This window comes from Hippoglossus stenolepis, chromosome 17 (assembly GCF_022539355.2).
Source record: "Hippoglossus stenolepis isolate QCI-W04-F060 chromosome 17, HSTE1.2, whole genome shotgun sequence".
Classification (NCBI taxonomy): domain Eukaryota; kingdom Metazoa; phylum Chordata; class Actinopteri; order Pleuronectiformes; family Pleuronectidae; genus Hippoglossus; species Hippoglossus stenolepis.
In genome coordinates, this window is record NC_061499.1 from 17,436,196 (window position 1) to 17,457,057 (window position 20,862).

The window sequence follows — 20,862 nt, forward strand, 5'->3', positions numbered from 1 at the left end:
TGTTGAAAAGTGAGCAACTACCACTTGGTACAAACGTGGGCTTAGTTGCAGTATTTGGGCCAAATTTCAGAGGTTTTACACGTCTTTGATGGGAAGTAATGTCTTCAGATATAGCATTAAATGTATTCAATTCCATAAGGAAAGGATATCATGCTTCTCTGTGCTTCAAGTCAGGTAGATAGCAAAGTGAACATATTCCCTGAGTCAAATCTTTGCAGGATTTTAAGTTTTAGCTGCTGAGACTGAAACAAACTCGGAGGTCACGCTCGTGTTCACCCTGTTGTTCAGCTGCTGCACATTTATCAGCCCACATCATCCTCAGCTTTACCCGATATGATCACACAGCTCTGACACTTCTCCTGACATCAGCACTGCTTTAGAAACCAGCAGAGCTTTCACCGAAAAAATCATTGTACCAAGTCCTTTGGTCCAGCACTGAATTACAAAGTGATGGATACATAACTGAGGATTTATTGATGGAATGATTCACCTCTACCTGGCGCTGCTTCAAATGTGACTCTACTTGTTCCAAGAGTTTTCAACCAAGGCTCATCGTCTTGGCACCAGCTGAACGTTGACTCGGAATAAATCAAGACACAATCACCTGGGTTGTTTACAATTTTATTGTCGTTATTGTTTTCTCGTTGTCAGATAAAAGCAGATAGAGAGGAGCGTTCTCATCAGAAACAGCGCGCAGCTCTGGGGGTTCCTGTCCAAAGCCGGACGAGTGACCGGTCTGAGGTGAGTATACGATACGAGGCAAACCCCGAGGTCAGAAATGCTACATGACACTGTCCGCGTCATAAACAGTCACAATGACGGCTGCTCTGTGTCGGAGGACACTCAGCCTGTAACACATTCATGACACACAGTTATTCTGAGGTAAACTAGAGTTGGCTAGTGTTGTACTGAGCAAATAAACATCTATTAGGCTCTGTATGTCTATACTGTAGTGACCGTCTGGTCCTGTTCCTGTAAGCACAGGTTACTGTAGCTCATCTCTACCTTGGCATAGCTTTGGCAATAGGAGGTAACATGTTAGCGCCCTCTTGGGGGCTGTTTGAGAACAAGCGCCTGTGTCCATTTCATGAACCTTTAGGGAGGAGCTCCCGAGGCCTTGGGCCAGTGGATATAATATAATAAGGGATTACACAATGCAGAGTTAAAGTCAGCTATTCATATTTCAAGTTTGACAAATAACAGTTTCTATATACTGCTACTGCAATGTGGAGGAAAGCACCTGTAGACGTGTGTTTTCTGGGTTATGTACATGTCTTAGGCCCAAATGCAGGTGGAGTCTGAGTCGCTCCTCTTTCAGTTATAGTGAGATCCACTTTGAAGTGCAGCTTTGCAGTCATACAAACTTAACATGAGCTTAGGCTGTAGCTTATTCCAATAGAGAAAGGTGCTCGTAGCATGATGAGTTTTTATCACATTTGATTTAGCGTTCTTTCAAACGTTACAAAATAAGACAGAAAAACATCAGTAGACGTATGCGACTCGTCTAGCTTCACGTCACTGGCTGAGGTTTGAGACAGAATTTGAAATGAGGGACTACAAAAATGACCAAAGAGCAGCATTCAGTATAAAGTATAACAAAGAAGACGGATGACAAAAGAGATACTATGATATAATATGATATATTGTCCTAGGCTTGTTTGGCTAATATAAAAAGGTATAAATAACACATCCTGTTTTGGTTAAATACAGTTAAGATGAAGAAAACAAAGCAACAAATGTTAAGACACAAATAAGAAACCTGGTGCAATTCTCCTCTGACTTTTTCCACCATTTTTTGGGGATTACCTGAGATTCCAGTTGTCCCTCAGGGCTTTACGGGTTTGATAGCAACAGCACTCGTCGATTGATCGACTGATTTGATCAGTCGACTGATTGAGGTTAGAGTCTTAACGAACCAGATGGGGTTCGAAGACGTTCAAGCAAGCAGAGGGTGTTCGTGTCACCACAAGCCAGATCCTTTAACTAATTTCTCCACCGATCACAACCTGACCTGCAGGCTCAGCACGTTCGTGTCGCCACAGTCCATCAAACAATCGCTCTTTAAAAAAGAAAAGCTAAAAGAAGGCGCGTAGCAGAGACAACAAAAAAAAGCTTAGCTTCAAATGGGCGAGGTATCCTTTACATAATTCTCCCTCTAAGGAATTTAGGCTTTTTAATACCATCTTGGAATGCACTATATATTTATATATATATGTATGTATACTGTATATTGCCGTTTAATATAAGCAGGATTACTGTTGATAAATACAGTGGCCTCCTTACCATCAGAGGCACCTCAGTGAGCTTCAGCACCCTTCTGCCTGTGATTGTTGGGTGTCATAGCCCCCAAAGGCCCCACACAAAGGTGGAGGAGGGGACACTTATTGTTTAACTATTTCTTCGGATTAAACTTCAAACATGACGATCCAGACTTCCCTGGCTTTGGTCACTCTTCATCCACAGTCTCCCTTTTTGAATCCTCCTCTTTCTGTTCCAGGACCTGAGGGGTGGGGCTTGGCAGGGCTGCCACCTCTGTGGTAGCCAGTGAGGAGGAGTCTATTTGGTCGACAATCCTCTGGGAGGACGCGTCTTCCTGTGGAAGGACAGACAGTAGAAATATGAGTAAAATATATCTTTTATATGCATCTTTCCTTATTTGGATATGTCCTGTTGGAAACAAGCAATAAAACATTTTCAGTTGTTTAAAGTCTCGAAAGGCTGTAAACAGTCTTCATGTCACCACTAGCAGTTTTTGGCTGGGTCCACTCGTGAGGTTAGTGAAGCGATGCTGTTTATGTCCTCCTACCTGCTGTGAGCAGCTAACAGCTGGCTGGAGTTTCTGCTGTGACCCCTTGAGACCTCTTGGCAATTTCTCAATTTGTTCTCAGTGTAGTAAAGTGTGGCTTTTATGACCACCTACCACTGAGTTGGGTGAAACATGACGTGTGTGCAGTGATGCCAGTAACATCAGTGGCGAGCACGGCCTCAACAGAAACACTGAAGAATTCTACGTTTCATGTCAGTTCTCATGTCCAGTTACAGGTGAACAAACACACCGTGTCCAGTCTGTACCGTGTCCACGTCCCAGAGCTAGAAAATATATTTCATTATTATGAAAAAGATCACAATGTGACTTGTTGTACACAAGGTAAATTCATATTTCTGTTTTCAGTGGAAAATACAAAAATAACTTTTTAATTGTTGGTCAGCGGTTCAATACCAGTCCCCCCATTCCGTATGCTGAAGTGTCCTTGGGCAAGACACTGAACCCCAAATTACCTGTGATAGCAGTGTGTGAGTGATGTGAGTGTGTGTGTGTCTATGATGTATGTGTGAATGGCAAAAACTGTACTGTAAAGCATTTTGAGTGGTCATCAAGACTAGTAAAGCTCTATATAAATACAGACCATTTACCATAATAGTATAGTAATAATAATAATAATAATAATAATAATAATAATAATAATAATAAAATAATAATAATATAATAAGAGTGCTGGTGCTTTTCCTTTTATGACAAGTCCATCTTGATAAAAGGTCTTTGAAATATAACATTAGTCCAACTAGTAGAGTAATAATGTTTCATATTAAATGGTTAAATTATTGAAAGTGTACAAAGTTTTTTCTGAGACATACAACTCTCTCAAAGTGTAATCCTTTGTGCCACAAACAGCTTGAATTTGCAGCACCATGATCAGGGCCTACTGGTGTCTCTTCTTCAGTAGCAGTTAAATTGCTCCATGTCGGCGTACTTGCTCTGAGACTCAATGACTCACCTGATCAGCAAACTCTTGCATCTCCCCCTCCTCACCATTTGAGTGGCAGCTTGGACTTGGCACCTCAATTCCATGGCTTTCCAAGATGGCAGCCTCTAGTTGCGTGAGACAAGAAAGTGGGGATTGTAAGGACACATGAAGTGTAAATGTGCATGTAAATGGTCCAGTGTCCACAGGCAGAGACAAACATGACCGAATGCTTCCCCCCTAAGAATCCACCTGTTGTATGTAAAGCACCGTCAGTTATCAAATCCTCACCAATATTCGCTCTTCTCTTCATCTCCTTCCGGCGGTTGGCAAACCAGTTGTAAACCTTCAACGCCGTCACGCGCTCAAACTCAGACAGTTTACAACCTGATTAATTAAACAAAACAGACAAAGAAAATTGTGTCAAAACATTTGTCCTTGAGTCGGGTTCTTCCTTCACCAGACAGCGTATTTATAAGGTGGCACCTGAAGAACGCAGCACATGCAGCAATTTTACTCTGGAGAGTTTGTGGAAACACAAAGATGAAAGTGTGTGAATCACTGGATCTGAGGGTTGGAGTTTGAATTCAGCACCAACTGCGTCACTGTTTGTGCATCATGAAGATAATATTGGAGAGAAGGACATTACTAACCAGTGACAAAGTTATAGCTAGTTGAGACTTACAACAAGTTATGTGGACTAGAGAACACACGATACAACTGGTGTTTGTCCATTATTGATCATCGGTTTCACTTGTACCTGGTTTCTGAATGACAGAGTTACAGGCACTGGCAATCTCTTCTCGCTTGGCTTCATCTGGATACTGGTTCTCCATGAAGAAGCTGTGGGAGACAAAGATCCACAGTATTGGAAACAGTTAAATCATATTGCATCACAGGCCACGCATTGATAAGAAGATAACACCAGTCTCATTTTATACTTTATCAACTCAACTCTCAGTTTTTGTATTGAACCAGAGGGGAGATAAGGACAATATTTATACAGGGGAGGAGCATCAGGAGAGGGCCTCGCTGTACAGGAATAGATTAATGGATGCATTAAGTGGATTAATTTTGGTAACTCGAGCTTTAAATACTTAATTCTCTACTTATGTCTATAAATGAGAAGACTCTTCTGTAAATAACTGGATTTTACATTACCAGGTGAAAACCTTTTTGTCCTTATTCATGTCTACCTTCTTTATTTTAATCCACGTTTGAAAGAGAATCATTGTCTCAAATTACAATACAAACAGGGATCAATTTCTTCCAGCCTCCTTATTCTCTCACCCTCAGAGTTGCCCTACCCTGTCCGCTCCATCTCACACACACACACACTCACACTCACACACACCATCTTCACCTCTGCTGTATCGTCCTTGGGTCGAAACTAGCTCATAAGGATCAGCACTGCGGTAGAATTGCATAATCTGGTGGGCACTGCTCGTGAGTGTAGTATGAGGACCTGTGTGGTCTTATTACCGCGAGTGTCCAGTCTGCACCCTATACTTACAGCAACCATGTAATAGAGAAATCAATGGCACGCAGTGGGTAGAGGAATACCTACTCCTCTCCTCTTTCTCTGCATCCTCATGAAGGGAAGCAGGGACATAATACAGCTCATAAAAAAAAGCCCTGCATCATAAATCAAATGCTTCTGAGCCACACAAAAAGCAGAACGTCACAACAGTAAGACACTAAAGGACATTCACCCTGGAAGAATTATTTATACTAGACTTTAACTTCAGGCAACACTGCATTCCTATCATTTGGAAATGACAGTCACGAGAACTCGATGTACTTCAAGTACCAACATGCTCAAACTCATCAAACAACAAGGAGGGAGTTTCTAGAAAAGCGTGGCTGGAGCTTTTTAATAGTTAAGTGAAAAACACAATCCCAGTGAAATATTTGTTTGTCTTTTAAACCCCCCCAAAAATCCCATTTTACATGGCACTATGATTACAGGCGTACTGTAACAAAAACCAGAGAAAAATAAATATTTCATCATACTTTGCCATTTTCAAGTGGAACCACTTGCTATTCGTTCTCCTTTGTCACTGAATATAGTGAACAACAGGCTTTGAACCAAGGGGAACATTTCAGAAACCTCCAAATCTCTACAGGTGTATAATTTAGTTTGAGCTTTGCTCTCAGCAAGCCTCCCAAAAAGTGCAGTTTGTTCTGCTCAATTAATCAAATTGTGTTCATATAGCCAATGTTCACAAATCCCAATTTGCCTCATAGGGCACAGGTTCGACTCCTCTGTGACTGATCAGCCATCTCAAGCCCTTACAAAGAGGCTTCCTGATCAGCTGCAAACACTGCTGTAGCTACGGTAACAATGGCCTTGGTTCTGCTGTACCACTTCCAGCCAAATTAACAAGTGACACAGACTAGTAACTGAAAACAAGCCAGTAAACAGGATATTTCAGGCTCTTCAGGAGCATTGTTTGCTGTGAGAGAGAAGGACTAGTTTTGCTGTGGACTTTGACTTTTTAATGTTTCAGAACTTTTACTTTGCATAATATGGGCACTTTAGTGTTGTTAGAATGAAGGACGCTTAAATAAGATGCAAACCTTGAGTTCCTGACATGAATTCCCCCCTTTAAATGTGAGTCAAACAGTATTCTGTAAGAAGTCTCTTTCTTTATCTCCTAAGTCCAAAGAGACTCGCTCACCTCTCCATGATTGATTGGCACTCCTTCCTCCAGGTGAACCTGCTTCCTCTGCGTAGCCTCAGCGGTCCACCCACTATCCCTGTCCTGTCGCCAGACATGATCCCTGTCCTCCAGTCAGGTTCCTCCTTCACCAGAGAGCGCATTGATAAGGTGGCACCTAAAGAACACAGCACATGCAGCAATTTAACTGTTGAGAGTTTGTGGAAAGACAAAGATGAAAGTGATCACGTTTACACTCAAGCTGCCGTTTCACCAGCTGAACGGCAGATCTTGGAGTTGCAGTGCAAAGTCAGCACTAACTGCTACAATGTAACCAGTTTGTCAACTCACCGCTTTGTTACACAAAAGTCAGCGGAAGTTACTATCGCTACTACTTTACTTCAGTTGGACTTGCAAGTCTTTCCTGAGGCGTGCTAAAATAAAGACCGAAACCACCAGTTGGTGGCAGCAGTAATCCCCATCTCCAGTGAATGCAGCATGAAATCCCACTTGTATCATCTCAACACACGGCTCGTTTGTGTGTGTGCCCGACTTTCAAACTAGAGATTTACTTAATCTGGTTGCATCATTAAGACTTAAAGTCTTAGATTCTCGCATTACTACACTTCTAATAATGCATAAATCTGTTGCTCTGAAACATCTGTCCAATCAAAACAAACATCTATATAAAGAGAAAGTCACTGTAGCATCATTACCTGCAACACAACATACAAAAATATCTACGAGGGGGTGTATGTACATAATTTCTACTACCATTAAAGTTTCTGCTACCATTACTCTAACCTTTTCACCATTAACAATAACAAAGGAATGACTTGCACCTGCTTTGTATAGATTTATATTTTATGCTACATTGTTAACAGAGCTCGACCAATATGTTTTTTTTAAAGAGACACATTTATTGATCTGAGATTAAGTGAGATCAATTTATTGATACACATTTTCTTACTCAACCCATTAAAGTGTATTTCACTGTCATGTGATCAATAAAGTTGATCTTATCTTAAATATGTAAGCAATTTTTTAACTTAAGTCTGTTTAGTATTTGTGAGCAATAAATGCACTGACTCTCTTACAAGAGGATTTCAATAGAACATTGCCAATGTAGCATTATGAGTACAATCACTGCTAAGAAAACGAATAGCAGTTCATCAGCATAGGATACAGTGTCATTGTGGCTTTGGTTTTAATGGCATACAGGCCAGCTATAGTGCGGGTGTCCCCTGCTGCAAGCTGCTGCGGCCAGGGCAGGGAGGGACTGGTTACCTGGCTGGGCCTGGGCGGCTGCAGCGGCAGCAGTGTACCATGGCAGCAAGTGCATCAGCAGCTCTCTCTGTCTGCTCCACACAGGGTTGGGGTTGAGGTTGGTGTTGGGGTTGGGGAGGATGTTGGGGAGGCTGCCACTTGCCCCTGCTACCGTCCCGTCTCTGTCCCCTCCCCTGGCCCTGGGCATGGGGCTCACGCTGTGCTGGCTTTCACTCCACCTCAGCCCTTCAGTCGGGACAAAACCAATGGTCAGGCAGGCCACAGCCATGGATCAGATTATAGACAGGTTTGGCTCATGTCATTGGAGAGTTAAGTGGGTTTACTGACCCGTCAGTCATAAATTTAAAAATCTATTGCAAACTGGTAGTTCCCAATCAAGATTTTGTCTGGTAACACTGCGTTCTGAAACTTCCACGTTTCATGACGGGCAGGTCAATAGCAGCCTACGTCAGAAGCAAAGCACTGCGACCGCTTTGTCTTTGAAACATGGCAGAGAAACGTAGTAAATGTTAGTATCTTTGTTAAAAGCCTGTTTGTTAGCCATGTAGGAATGAAAACCAGCACCAGAGTACCTCCAGCATCAGGGCTGAGAACTACAGGGGAGCCAAGCTTAGGAGGGTGGAGGGGGAAAGTAAAGGACTAAGATGAAGGAAGAGAGCAGGGATAGCAGATGGTCCATCAGTGGCTTTGTTCACGTTTGCAAAACTGGTAGCATTAAATTGTAATGTATCATTTTGTACATGATTTACTGTGGAGGCACACAAACCAGTAAAAGCATCTTTTTAAACCACACTATATTTTTGTTAGTGTCCCTGTATCCTAGGACATGGAGAGGTCAACACCAACCCAAGCTGTTACTCTAGCCTGTACAGACAAACCACTCTCATGCACTAAAGTTTCATTCCCAAACCAGGGGCCTTCAAAATTATTGATTCGCATCTCCTGTGACAGGACTACCTTTATCATTTGTCTTTCCTCTGAAATTATAGATCAGTCTCATGTCCTTCCCTGACCTCACAGCCCTCGGGGACCAGGATGCCGTTAGCTTGAGGTATTAGAGGGGCGTGGGTGTACCATGCAAGAGGGTGGTGGGTAAAGAGGGGGGCAGATGGAAGGTTAGCAAGCAAGTGGTTCACATTTTACAAACACAACAAATGTCATCTCTTTTTAATACAAGCCTTTCTTCCTATGCTATCATATCTACAGAATAATCCGCCATCATTCACCTGGCATTCAACCTTGAGGCCCAGATCAGCACTCTCATAATTAGTCTTCCTGTAAATGACATCCATCATCCCTGCAACAGTCTATATTTCACTCATTGGCTCTACAATAATCAGAGCGTTTTAACATCTGAAAGTCTGAACCAAGTATTGTGTCTTTGTTTATATTTTTCACATTTGATCTGGTTGGTTTTGGTTTCACATTGCAATTTAGGCAACACCTTTGAGACGTATGACATACATACATACATCCTCTTCAACACCTGCATGGGCTGCGTCTACCTATCCTTGACATTGATTGGTTTGTAGACAGATGTGCATCTGAAGTTCATGTGTTGCCAACTCGGCTATTGAAAATGAATCAGATGGTTAATTTCGTAAATTTCCGTTGCCACTGTAATATCATTTTACTTTCTACCAGCATCACCAACTTCAGGCGCAGTACTAGGTTTAGCTCGAATGTGCCAAATGACCGTCCAAGTCATTGGAGGCAAAGAATGCAAGAAATACTGGGAGCCTGGGCAACTCAAGACCAGTAAGGCTTCCGCTACTTTTTCTTCTTCTACTGTTTAATTCTGTCTCAACTTTCTGAAATTGGTCTGAAAGTCAGAACTATCCAAAACAGTTTTTTCACACTGCAAATGAACCAAACCATGGTTCATTTTGATCCAGACCGACTACCAACTCTTCTGGTCCAACGACCAGGCACCTTTCACACCTGTTATTTGGATTTGGACTGAAGGTCCCTAGGTCCGAACCAAGCAAGATAGTTGTGAAAGCCCCCATGTTCTACACTAGCCCTCTACAACCCTCACCCTCATCTCACCTGGATTATTCCTCTCCAGCAGGTACCAGCGGTAGAAAGCTCTGCGTTTGGAGTCGCTCATTTCCAGGCCTTGCTGCAGCAGCCACTGGGAGATGTAGCTCTGGCTGATGCCTGTGTGCATGAGGCGGGACATGTTATCTTGACACATTTAAGACATTGATTTATTTCATGCTGCAACAACGGCATCTGCACAGATCGGCTGTGAGCCAACCACGGAATACTCTTGTTAAGATAATGAAATCCAATGTCTATACTTGAATTAAGGACATGTGATTTGATGCAAAACCTTTTTCAGGGAGGACAGAGAGAAAAAAAACCTTTGTTGATGCAAAGTGCAGCATTTATTGTGTATAAGTGGAGCCATGGCTGCAGAGGCACAAGCCCATCTATGTTATTATGTCATTACTGATACCAACCTCCACCAAGGAGGTTATGTTTTCAACCTGGGGGGGGGGGGCCTGTCAACCAGCTGAGGAACAATAGAAATATCCAGTGATGAAGCAGAACTACAACCCTATACATCAAAATTAAATCTGCTTCAGAACAACTTTAAAAAATGAGCATCAATCTCTGAGAGTGGTACAATAACCTGACGAAATACTGTGGAGTGACCACAGACAGGTCTTAACACAAGAACAGACCAGAAGAACGTCTGAACTGAAGCAGCTCTGTCGGAAAAAAATTCAAAATTCCTCCTGAACATTGCACAGGTCTGATCCACTGCTTCGTGGAGAGCTTGTTTGAGGGAGATTTGACCAATCACTGAATCCTAGAATTAACTTACTTTTTCTTTCAGAACTTTCATTATTTATGTGGTATTTCATTAAAGATACAAAAACATAGGTTTGTGAAATATTATCTTCATTGTGTTTGTCTTAACTACTATGGATAAGATCACATAATATGTCCAATTAATGCAGAAAAGCAGGTAATACCCAAGAGTTCACATTATTTTGGATCTTGCATACATATTAACACATACACACACACACATATATACACACACACACACATATATATATATATATATATATATATACATACATACATACATACATATATATACAGTTTTTCAGAACTTTCTGTTTTTCTTTCTCTCGTTATCATGGTTAGATTAACAAACAAAACATTTTAATGTGTAACTTTAGGAAACTGTGACGGGTTGTTGTCTGACATTTTAGAGACTGAGTGATAAATCAATTAATTGTAAAAAATAATGAGCAGATTAATTAATAAAGAAAAAATTGTTAGTTGTATCTTTAGTATTCTTGAATGTGAAGTCAACATATAGACTTTTGTTTCCACAAAACACAACCAGTTCATTACTATTTAATTTGATTATCATCAAACGTGCAGAAGACCTTAGCATGTTTCTAAACTACTGTAGTTAATGTTTTAAAATTAAGCTGAATTCTTCCACTTTGGTCAGTCAGGGTCTTGAATCACGTACAGTTGGGTTAAAGTAGTTATTTTTCACATTGCTATTCAATGGATGAAAAACACCAGTGGATGTTTCACGACAGTGAACTGGAATAAGAAAATGAAAATAGTGCCCTCTTTCCTTTTGAAGAATCAAATCTATATCTTGAATGAATCAAAATAAAACTGAAATCTGATCTCTAACGTTACACTTTTATGATTTGCATCATGTGCTGTATCAGTTTAACAAGCTGTAAAAACAACAGAGAAAGCGGAGTACCTGTAACTTGGCCTACGATTGCCTGAGAGATCCTGCGATTGTTGAGGAACGTTTTGATCTCTTCTTTCACCAGGTTGCTGTCTTTCCTGTAAAAGCAGTAAAACCCTGTCATGGCAGCAGAACCATTACACTGTGGTTAAAACATGAGCCTGTGCTCCGACTAACCTTATTCACTGATTCTCTTTTTTCAGCCATCCCTGAACACCTGACCTGAATTAACTCCACTGAAATTCTGCAGAACAAGTCTGCACCTCTGGGGACAGTAGCTGTCATTATCTGATGTTATAATAGTCCCTCTTTGTCTCTACTATTCTTTTGGTCTTTTAAACTCGTCCTCACCCAGCACTCATTCATCTCTGGCTCTCTGACAACATTAAGCACCACTGTGCTGCTCTTTCTCCTCTCACCTCATGTACTCCTCCACCTTCTCCTCCAGGTCCCACTCCTCCTCACCCATCATGTCGTAACTGAACGACCGCTGTACCGCCACACTGGGAGTGTACAGGGGCGGAGGCGAGGCCTCGTAGCTGTGGCTGGGGGACAGCGCGGCGCCGTCCAGGCCGGAGGTCTGCGTGGTAGCAGAGGCCAGGGAGAGCGAGGAGGAGGAAGAGGAGGATGACGACGAGGACGGGGCCGGAGCGGCTGTGGTGGGGGTGTTGTTGGACGGGGCCGGGTGAGAGTCGCAGTGCGAGGGGCGGTGGTCTGGGTCGAGCCTCTCCAGGGACTCCAAAGCGTGGATGATCTGAGGTTTGGTCATGCCGGAGAGACGCAGGCGCTGCAGGAGGTCGATCTGTTCGATTGTGTAGCGTGGCTCCACCTCGCAGCACTCCATTCTGGCATCTGCGCACATTAGGAGGGGTGTAAATTTTGCCAGAGTGAACCTGAGAGTGGCTTTTTGAAGGAAATACAAGACCAGTTTTGTAAGTGAATATGAACCAACTGCAGCTCTATTAATATAGCAAGGCTGGGTGGATTTCTCACTAGATAAACAGCAAGTCCTCACAAAGTGTTACCAAGACATACACTGCTATATTTATCCCTGCTCTGCATCTTTGATACACCTTAAATTTAGAGAATATGATGCAGACTTCTTCAAAACCAGCACAACAACTGATAAATGATGAAAGAATTATTAATAGACATAAAGACACAAATAAAAAAAGACAAGCAAAGCTCAATTCAAACACTACACTACCTTTGTTGTGGTTCATTTATCTTTAACACAACTGTAAAAAAATATATATATATTGTATTCTTTTGTTACGACCAAATAACTTTGAGGTGACACGAGACTCACTGACTTACAAAACTCAACTTAGGAAAAAGAAAGAGACTGCATTCTCCTCTGAAGAACCCTTGGGTCATTCAAAATGTTGGCACCCTTTCAAAACACTTGGCACAGGCACTTGGGGCTAACCTTGTTCCATTTGTCCAGAGTGGAATTAAAGTAAGATCACCCTGGCATACATAGTCTAACATCAGGTCCCCTCAGCCCAGTCACATCCATCTGTCCTTTTACTCTGTGTACCTGTGCAGGGCTGCAGGGAGGATGACCCTCACATACACACATACACTATAAACCTCTATAAACACTATTTTACTCATTTTAAGTCTTTCTATTTGATATGACCAGGCGAGGTTGAAAAAAGGGGGAAAACATAATACATCAATACATTTGTACAAACCCCAGCAAGAGGTGTATTTTCAGCCACGCTTCCACTAAAACACACAGCTGCAGTGAGCTCCAACAAGCTGAGCCCATAAAAAAAAAAGTTAATCTTGTTAAATGGGATGTGTCCCGATTTCACCCGGAGGGACAACGATTTCTGGGATGCTTCAAGTCCTCGGCTGTCACGTGCCTTTGCAGGACAGGAGTAAAGTTGCCAGATTTGTGCACAGGATGCACATTGTGTGTTTACATGATCGAGCTGAAGAGTTTTGTGTTTTTTCTCTCCTGTGCAACTGATCCAAATGATACAGATTTAAAGAGCAGGGCTGGATTTGGCTGTAGCAGTAAATCAGAGCCGGTCCCGTCACTTGAGGTCTTACCTGGTGGAGGGGGGGACACAGACAGGCGCCCCGGGAGTGGCTCGGTGCGCGGGGTCGCGGCGGGGACGCACCACTGTCGCATGGCTCCTCGTCAGAGTTCGAGCTCGGCCGGTTCTCTACGGAGGGAGACGACAGGCTCACTGCGGTGTGCTGCGGTCAAACTGCCGCTACATTAGCATAGTGGCAAAACCCCCCCACACACAGCGGCGGATCACTCGCTAACAGGCTACGCGGGCTAAGCTAACAGCATCAACTCCTCGGTTCCCCGGAGACCAGCCTCCACATCCATAGCTGCTGTTTGGATAAAGTCAGCTTCACCACGAGCAGTCACGCACAGAGCGGAAGTACTGCAGTGTAGCGTTCACAATAAAAGCATTATCTGCCATTCCCTTATCCTAGGCTGAGTGTGAGCGTTGCAGAGTTTGTCCTAATTAACCACGAACTTTCTGTGTGTTTGATTGTGTTCCTATAAGAGCAGACAGGATGCAAGTGTACAGGGGCGGATTCAGGGGTGGGGCCTATGGGGGGAGCACTGGCCCCAGCCAAAATCTGATTGGCCCCTGAAGTGCCCCCTGTGCTGTCAGTAGTCATAGGCTGTTTTCTACAGCGGCTGAGAGAGCTCCACACACTGCAAATTAAGAAAGCACATGCACAGTGGAGAAAACACGTGCAAATTAAGAAAAACATCTTCATCAATTTGAGGACACATGCGCTGCAAAAAGTCACAACGCGTGCAAATACAGAAACGCGCAGCAAATTGCAAAAAACGACAAAGCAAATGTTTCCAGGGGACCCTCAAAAGTGATGAACCCAGGTGTAGTTCAATGCTTTGTAAAGTTATTGAAGTCTGCTACCCGTCAGTGGTGATGGATAATCTCCTGACATTCTCCGGAGAAGCTGTATGTGAGAATGCAAATGTCTGAGTGCAAGGCTCCGGACTTTCTCACTTGTCAAAACTTTGACGAATATCCGAAAGAGCTCATGTAAGAAAACAACAGGAGATTCTGCCGAAGTTTCAAAGTGAGCGAGTGAGTGTGTCGGTGACGTTTCTAACAGGAGACAGAGATGAAGATGAGAAAAAGAACAGAGATTTTGATGAAAAGAGCCGATGCAGGTTACGATGTGTTGCAAACAAAAACTAATCTTCACAGCGGAGTTAATATGTTACTTCCGTAAAAATCCGACCCAATTGCTCGGATATTCTCCGGAGTTCATGTCTGAAAACGGCTGGAACTAACAATGTTAACGATAAATATGACAACGTGTTATTTATTTTTACACGCTTTTGCAATGTTGTAACACGTCTCACCAATTAATTCGGAAGAATTGTACTTTAATGGTAGTTAGTGACAGGGGCGGTCCATGGGCAGGGCTAGGGGGGGCCATCGGATTGGCCCCTGAAGTGCCCCTGTCCTCTCCATGATACTTTTAATAAACTGGTCACATACAAACAATTCTATCAATCAATGCAAACATTTTCGAGCCTTTTTTTAAAAAGTACAGTATGTGCGTGAACAAGGGACAATTTGTACTCATTGGATTATATTCAATGATGTGTGGATTTGAATCGAAACTATAGACCACACAGTAAACAGGAAAGGACATTGATGTGCCTCTCACTGCTTCAGGAATCGTGCATGGATGTTGGACATATAATTGTCCCCTCTGTGTAAATTGTAGCCCCTGGTTTAGAAAAATCCTAGATCCACCACTGAAACAAAGCATAATACTTGACATTTATGGTGGAGTCCTGGTTTAAATAAACTATAAAGCCTTTATATTTACAGTAGGTGGCACTAAACTATATAATACATAGTAATAGATGAATCCTTTGTCAGTTGCATGAATTGATTACATTTTATTTTGAACGATCTAGGAAAGAAGCAGTGAGCGTTGGTTTCTTGACACTTGAGTGTGTCTGGTCTCGGTTATGAACTCCCGTGAAACTTCAGCCACAGAGGTCACACACACACAGCGAGACACTATCTCAGATCAGCTGGTGTGTTCCAACGCTCGAAGGGTCAACGGGACTGTCAGCAAAACAGCTGCTGCTTTTAGCTGGAGGGGCTGGGACTCGGCTAGCCGCTAACGAGTTAGCTCGCAGGCTAGCAAAGTTAGCCGGCAGCTAGCGGCGGGTTGTCCCAGCGCGGAGCCCCCTCGGCTTCTTACCTCGCGTCGCCGGGGAGGGAGCGCAGCGGCCGGCCGGGCGGGCGGAGAGGGAACGGCGGTGGGAAGTGTGGAGGAAAAGTGTCGCTCCACCGGACCCCACCGAAAACAAAGGGCCGGAGCTGACGGTTCAGCGACGGGCAGAGGGTGGACGGCGCAGGGTCATGTTGTCTTCCAGCTATGCAGCGGGGGAATAGACATGCAGATGTGGGGAGTCTGTCTCAATTTATGACCCTTCACCCGACACCAGTCAAGACAGCGGCGATTATCTTCATGATTTCCGGTTCTACTGTACCTGCTATAAAATACCACATCTACACGTTAACACCCCGGTTTACAGACATACGAATGAATAAAGTCGTTATAACACAAATATTTTCAAATCAAAAATACTAACAATGCTTATATGTTTAGTTTATGCAGTTTGAGTGGAACTGTGTTGAGAGTTTGTAATTCTTTTATTTTGCAAAAGGAAATAATTCCCCTGAATGTGTCTGACTTGATGCAGCTCCACTATAGGCTGTATATAACACCACCACCCCAACACACAGCAGAGCATATCATATACGGTACAGACTGAGGACACACAGTACAAACATTACACAACACGAGCTCAGGGAATCTGGCCCTGTCAAACCACACACACACACACACGTCCCACCCCCTATTCCAACACCACATCACTATTGGTTTAACAGCTGTCAGTCAAAGTAGATAACACTACTCTCTTGTTTGTGTCGGCGCTGTTTTAATGTAAAACCTCAAAGTCTTCACCCTGTAAGAACAGTTCGAGATAAAACAATAAATCAATTAGAAGTAAGTTACACAGTGGGTTCAACATTTGTAGTTTGTTTAACTTTTGGAAAATCAAGTATGCCTAATTAGCTATACTACATTTCTGTTTGCTGCATACCAGCAGATGTACTGAAAAATATCATTATATTACTTATACGAAATTCAAAATTCAAACTTGAGGAATTCCAGGCAAGTTCTTGAATACAAATTAGTTTAAATTTTGTTTCTATTTCTAAGTGGAGTTATGGCCGTCTATTTGTAATGGATAGAATTATAACTCACAATGAGTCCAACAATATATGTGTGTTCAGGTTTGATTGGGTTATAACTCCCAATCCTAACACAATAATTGACACTGATGTGATTCTGAGTTTTGGATATTAATACCTGGTAACACAAAAATGAGCTCATTCAGCTGGTTTGGGTTGAAGAATGTAGCCAATAACACAAGTCATTTTTCAAAGTAGCTCTGAGGAAAAGAGCTTGGAGGCCCGTGGTGTGTGGTCTGTATGCAGATACAAACATTTATTGAAGAGGATAAAATAATAGGATAAAAACAATCAATTAATACAATGACTTAATGATAATAACTAGAAGGCCACTCAGAGCGTGCATAACTAGCCACGGTTAACATCCTATCCCATCTTTTTAAAGAAAGTGAAAAAAAACAATCCTGGGTCCGCCCCTTTAATCATATCTGCTCCAAAGGTTAGTGAATTCTTCTTTGGCCCACATCACATCTTTCCACATAGTTTTCAAGAAAATCAGTTTGGTAGTGTTTGCGTAATCCTGCTAACAGAGAAACAGCAATGAAAGCATCACCTCCGTGGCCGAGATAATAACATGAACACGTCTCTGCCGCTTTCAGTTTTTCAAAGTCCCTCTCAAAGGGAAAAGGTTGTAGACCCCCTGATGTGTGGTCTGTATACAGATAGAGCTGCCAGTCTCATTTGCAAGTATCTGTTGAAGAAGTTACTCTGATGTCAAGCTTATTGATATTATTGTTAACCAAGATTACTCGTCCTTACATTTTAAATGGAATTATTTTGGTGTGGCCCTCTGAGCCGCTGAGGTCTTCACTGGCATCAACATGCATCCACTTTTTAACAGGTGGGTTCAAACTGCAGAGCTCCCCTGTGTTTGCAGCTCTGTGCTTCCGTCATGTCAGATATTTGGTCAGTCCACAAAACCCGGCAACATTTCCAGATGTGGCTCTCGGGGTCCTGGCGGAGACCTTGGGCCTTTCGCTCAGAGAAGCTTTTAAAATGGATGCCTGCGTTGTGCCGGGGGCCTTCAGCTGTCCAGCGTGGATAGAGTGAATACCCATTGTAATATAATACACTTAGATTTGATTGCCAGCTTCACACGGACAATATCCTAATCATATTATACAGTCTAGCCCAAACCCAAAGGATTACTGGATTCTGGCTGGAGCAGATTTTATATATTCATCGTCTGGGACTCCCGGCTGAGTGCTGGACAGTCCACAAAGAGTTTCATCGTAACCAGCTGTTTGAGGCTGCAGATGGAGGCATTACAACACAGATTCTCTTCTGCACCGAGTGGGGATTGTATAGTCTGGAGATTGCATGGACACAAGTGGCATCAAGCTGCAGGTGCAGCTGTGCAAGCTGGAGCTTTTATGTTTGACCATGTTGTTGACTACGTTGTCCAGTTCACCCATTCGCTGCTTACGGTGCCAAACTACCATGCAACTATAGACTGCTAGCTTTGCTTAGCGTAAGAACCTGGAAATACTGGCTGAAGTAGTCGCTTGTAAAGTTTACTGGAAGTTGTTTTTATTTGTAATCTTTGCACTGGACTCCTGTGTGAATTCATGTCTAACAATCTCTCCATCCTGTTAGTCAAGGTGTTGACTATCACCACCTGCAGCAGTGACTGTAGCTGAAGAATGCGTCTATGTTTGCTTTGTTCAATATACCTCCCTCCCCTTCAACTGTGACAAGGAGGCAGCAGTATTAAGTGCTACATTTAGAAGCCTTTGCTCAGTTCAGGGAGTCCAAGAATTCTGTGTTCAAGCACTCAGCCGAGTGTTTTAGTGCTTTTTTTTTTCTTTGTGGGGGTCCAGCCCTATATCTGAGAGAGACACCATGAACTGGGCCTTCCTCGAGGGCCTCCTCAGCGGGGTGAACAAGTACTCAACAGCTTTCGGTCGCATCTGGCTCGCTATCGTTTTCATCTTCAGGCTTATGGTTTTCCTTGTGGCTTGCGAGAAGGTTTGGGGCGACGAGCAGAAGGACTTTGACTGCAACACTCGCCAGCCCGGTTGCCACAACGTCTGCTATGACCACTACTTCCCCATCGGCTACACTCGCCTCTGGGCTCTCCAGTTGATCTTCGTCACCTGCCCGTCCCTCCTGGTGACTCTCCATGTGGCATACAGGGATGACCGTGAGCGCAAACACCGGCTGAAGCACGGGGAAGACGTCACCCCTCTGTACAATAACACGGGCAAGAAACGCGGGGGTCTCTGGTGGACCTACTTCTGCAGCCTGCTATTCAAGATCACAGTGGATGCAGTGTTTGTCTTCTTGCTCTTCTACATCTACGAGGCCACTTTCTTCCCTCCACTGGTCAAATGCAATGAAGATCCATGTCCGAATATGGTGGACTGCTACATCGCCAGGTAAGAGAACCTCTGAAATTCTAAATCATAAAGATCCTGGAATTTAAATGGCTGGACTTGGCCCAAATTTCTTTATAAGACTGAATGTTAATGCAATACTATCTCTTCCCTTTGACCATGTCTTTTCCAGGCCCACGGAGAAGAAGATATTCACTGTCTTCATGGTGGTGACCAGCTTTGTGTGCATCTTCCTCAATTTCTGCGAGATCATCTACCTGTCCGGGAAGAGGTTCTGGGAATGTTGCGGAGGAGGCCAGCAATCCGCTAGACAAAACTCCTTCATGATGGTCAAAACTCCTCTGACAGGACGGGAGAACTCGGCGTACCTGGAGAAGCCGAAGATGGTGGAGAAGGGCAATGGAGAAGTTGGCAAAGAGAGTTCATCTCCAGCGTACAGCAACGCAGTGTCCTGAGCAACATCCGTGTCCGAGTTTGGCTTAAGAGAACAAAATAAAATCCAAAGAAAAATTGATTTTGTACTGTTGGCTAAAATGTTGGCTAAAATTAAAGGCAGTTTTAAGGAATTGTTGTTTACAAAGGTCAATTTTTTGGTAACAGTTTTTAAAGATACAAAATGTTTTCATCCTGTAATATGGTTGAGCTAAATATATATATATATATATCATACTTTTTATAAGCTTGTGATCTGAAATGACTGATACATATTAGACGTGATTATTTTGTCTATTTATATGATTATAATATTTTATTATCTGTTTCTACCATGGCCACAAAATAAATTTGCTGGACTTGCAGTGTGAACATTAACATAACCTTGAAGTGAGGTATATAAATATATATATATATATATATATATGTATGTAAGAGCAAACACAATGTCATGAACTAAGCCCAGAAATGAAGACATCTAGATGCCTGTAATGTTTTCTAAAATAAATGAGCATCATGTGAAATTTGCTTTTGCCCTTTCTTCTTTATTCCTTTTTAAAAAAGTTGTGTGTATCAAACTGAACTGACTTGTGTATCATAATTATAATTTTTATATTTCTTCACTATATGCAAGGTAGATAAAAATATAGGTGCATTACTATGGAGTAAAATGATGACTACAGATTCAGAGTCTGTATTAAAACGTGTTCAATAATCGGAAAAACCACAACGTGACGTATCAAACTGACTTGGGTACAGAATGATCAACGTGTGTTTCATGATGGGAGTAGCATTATTGACGTTGAAGTTGATAAAACCACCACTCCTAGACTGAGTTCCAGACCAATTAACCATCCTGCGTTCCTCAGAACAGCAGACCGAGAGCAGATTTGTAAAGGTCAGTATCATGAAGCAGCGTGTACTAATAAGGCAGTGCCTCTTGTACATTCTTACCTGATAAAATGAATGTGTGATTATCTGATTCTGCGAACAAAAAGGCTCCCCATATCTCTGGTGTTTCTTAATGGAGGTGCTTGCTCAAACAAATGTTAGGTGGTGGCCCTGTTTAATCCTGATTAGTCAAAGGCGACAAAGAGGCATATCTCCACATCGCAATCGCCTAATGGAACTGATACGAAGTCACCTGTGAAGAAACGTGGTGAGCAGAGCAGACAAACATCTGAGGCGTACTCTGGTTTACTTGTTATGCATTGTGCCATATCTGCCTTGTCTGCTTTTAATATTTTGGTAGTCCTACTTCTTGTTAAGCACTTTGTAACATTTTTAATAAAACTGCTATAAGTTTCTTCTCATATTATTATCATCATATCCCCTTTATTATTTCCACTAACTGCCGCTCAGTCACTGAATTCCTTG

General features: G+C 42.7%; 2 protein-coding genes across 4 annotated transcripts; one reads left to right on the top strand and one right to left on the bottom strand.

The window, feature by feature from the left end:
* Window positions 1-604: 604 nt before the first annotated feature.
* On the bottom strand, window positions 605-15,921 carry zgc:91944 (uncharacterized protein LOC436941 homolog). Of its 3 annotated transcripts, XM_035183397.2 has the most exons (11): window positions 15,657-15,920; window positions 13,488-13,603; window positions 11,846-12,278; window positions 11,439-11,524; window positions 9,740-9,850; window positions 7,691-7,915; window positions 6,425-6,581; window positions 4,504-4,586; window positions 4,035-4,130; window positions 3,777-3,871; window positions 605-2,593 (listed from the first exon to the last, which is right to left on the bottom strand). In XM_035183397.2, the coding sequence occupies exons 2-11, from the start codon at window positions 13,567-13,569 to the stop codon at window positions 2,447-2,449; spliced, it is 1,515 nt and encodes a 504-aa protein (XP_035039288.1). In that variant the 5' UTR covers window positions 13,570-13,603; window positions 15,657-15,920; the 3' UTR covers window positions 605-2,446. The 3 variants fall into 3 exon arrangements, with proteins under 3 accessions (XP_035039288.1, XP_035039290.1, XP_035039289.1); XM_035183399.2 differs by lacking the exon at window positions 7,691-7,915 and having other exon boundaries at window positions 15,657-15,921; XM_035183398.2 differs by lacking the exon at window positions 15,657-15,920 and having other exon boundaries at window positions 13,488-15,441.
* Window positions 15,922-18,502: 2,581 nt separating this feature from the next.
* Window positions 18,503-19,551, top strand: LOC118124887 (gap junction beta-4 protein). The gene is made up of 2 exons (XM_035183087.2): window positions 18,503-19,095; window positions 19,226-19,551. Exons 1-2 carry the CDS (start codon window positions 18,560-18,562, stop codon window positions 19,506-19,508), a joined length of 819 nt encoding a protein of 272 aa, XP_035038978.1. The 5' UTR covers window positions 18,503-18,559; the 3' UTR covers window positions 19,509-19,551.
* Window positions 19,552-20,862: the final 1,311 nt, after the last annotated feature.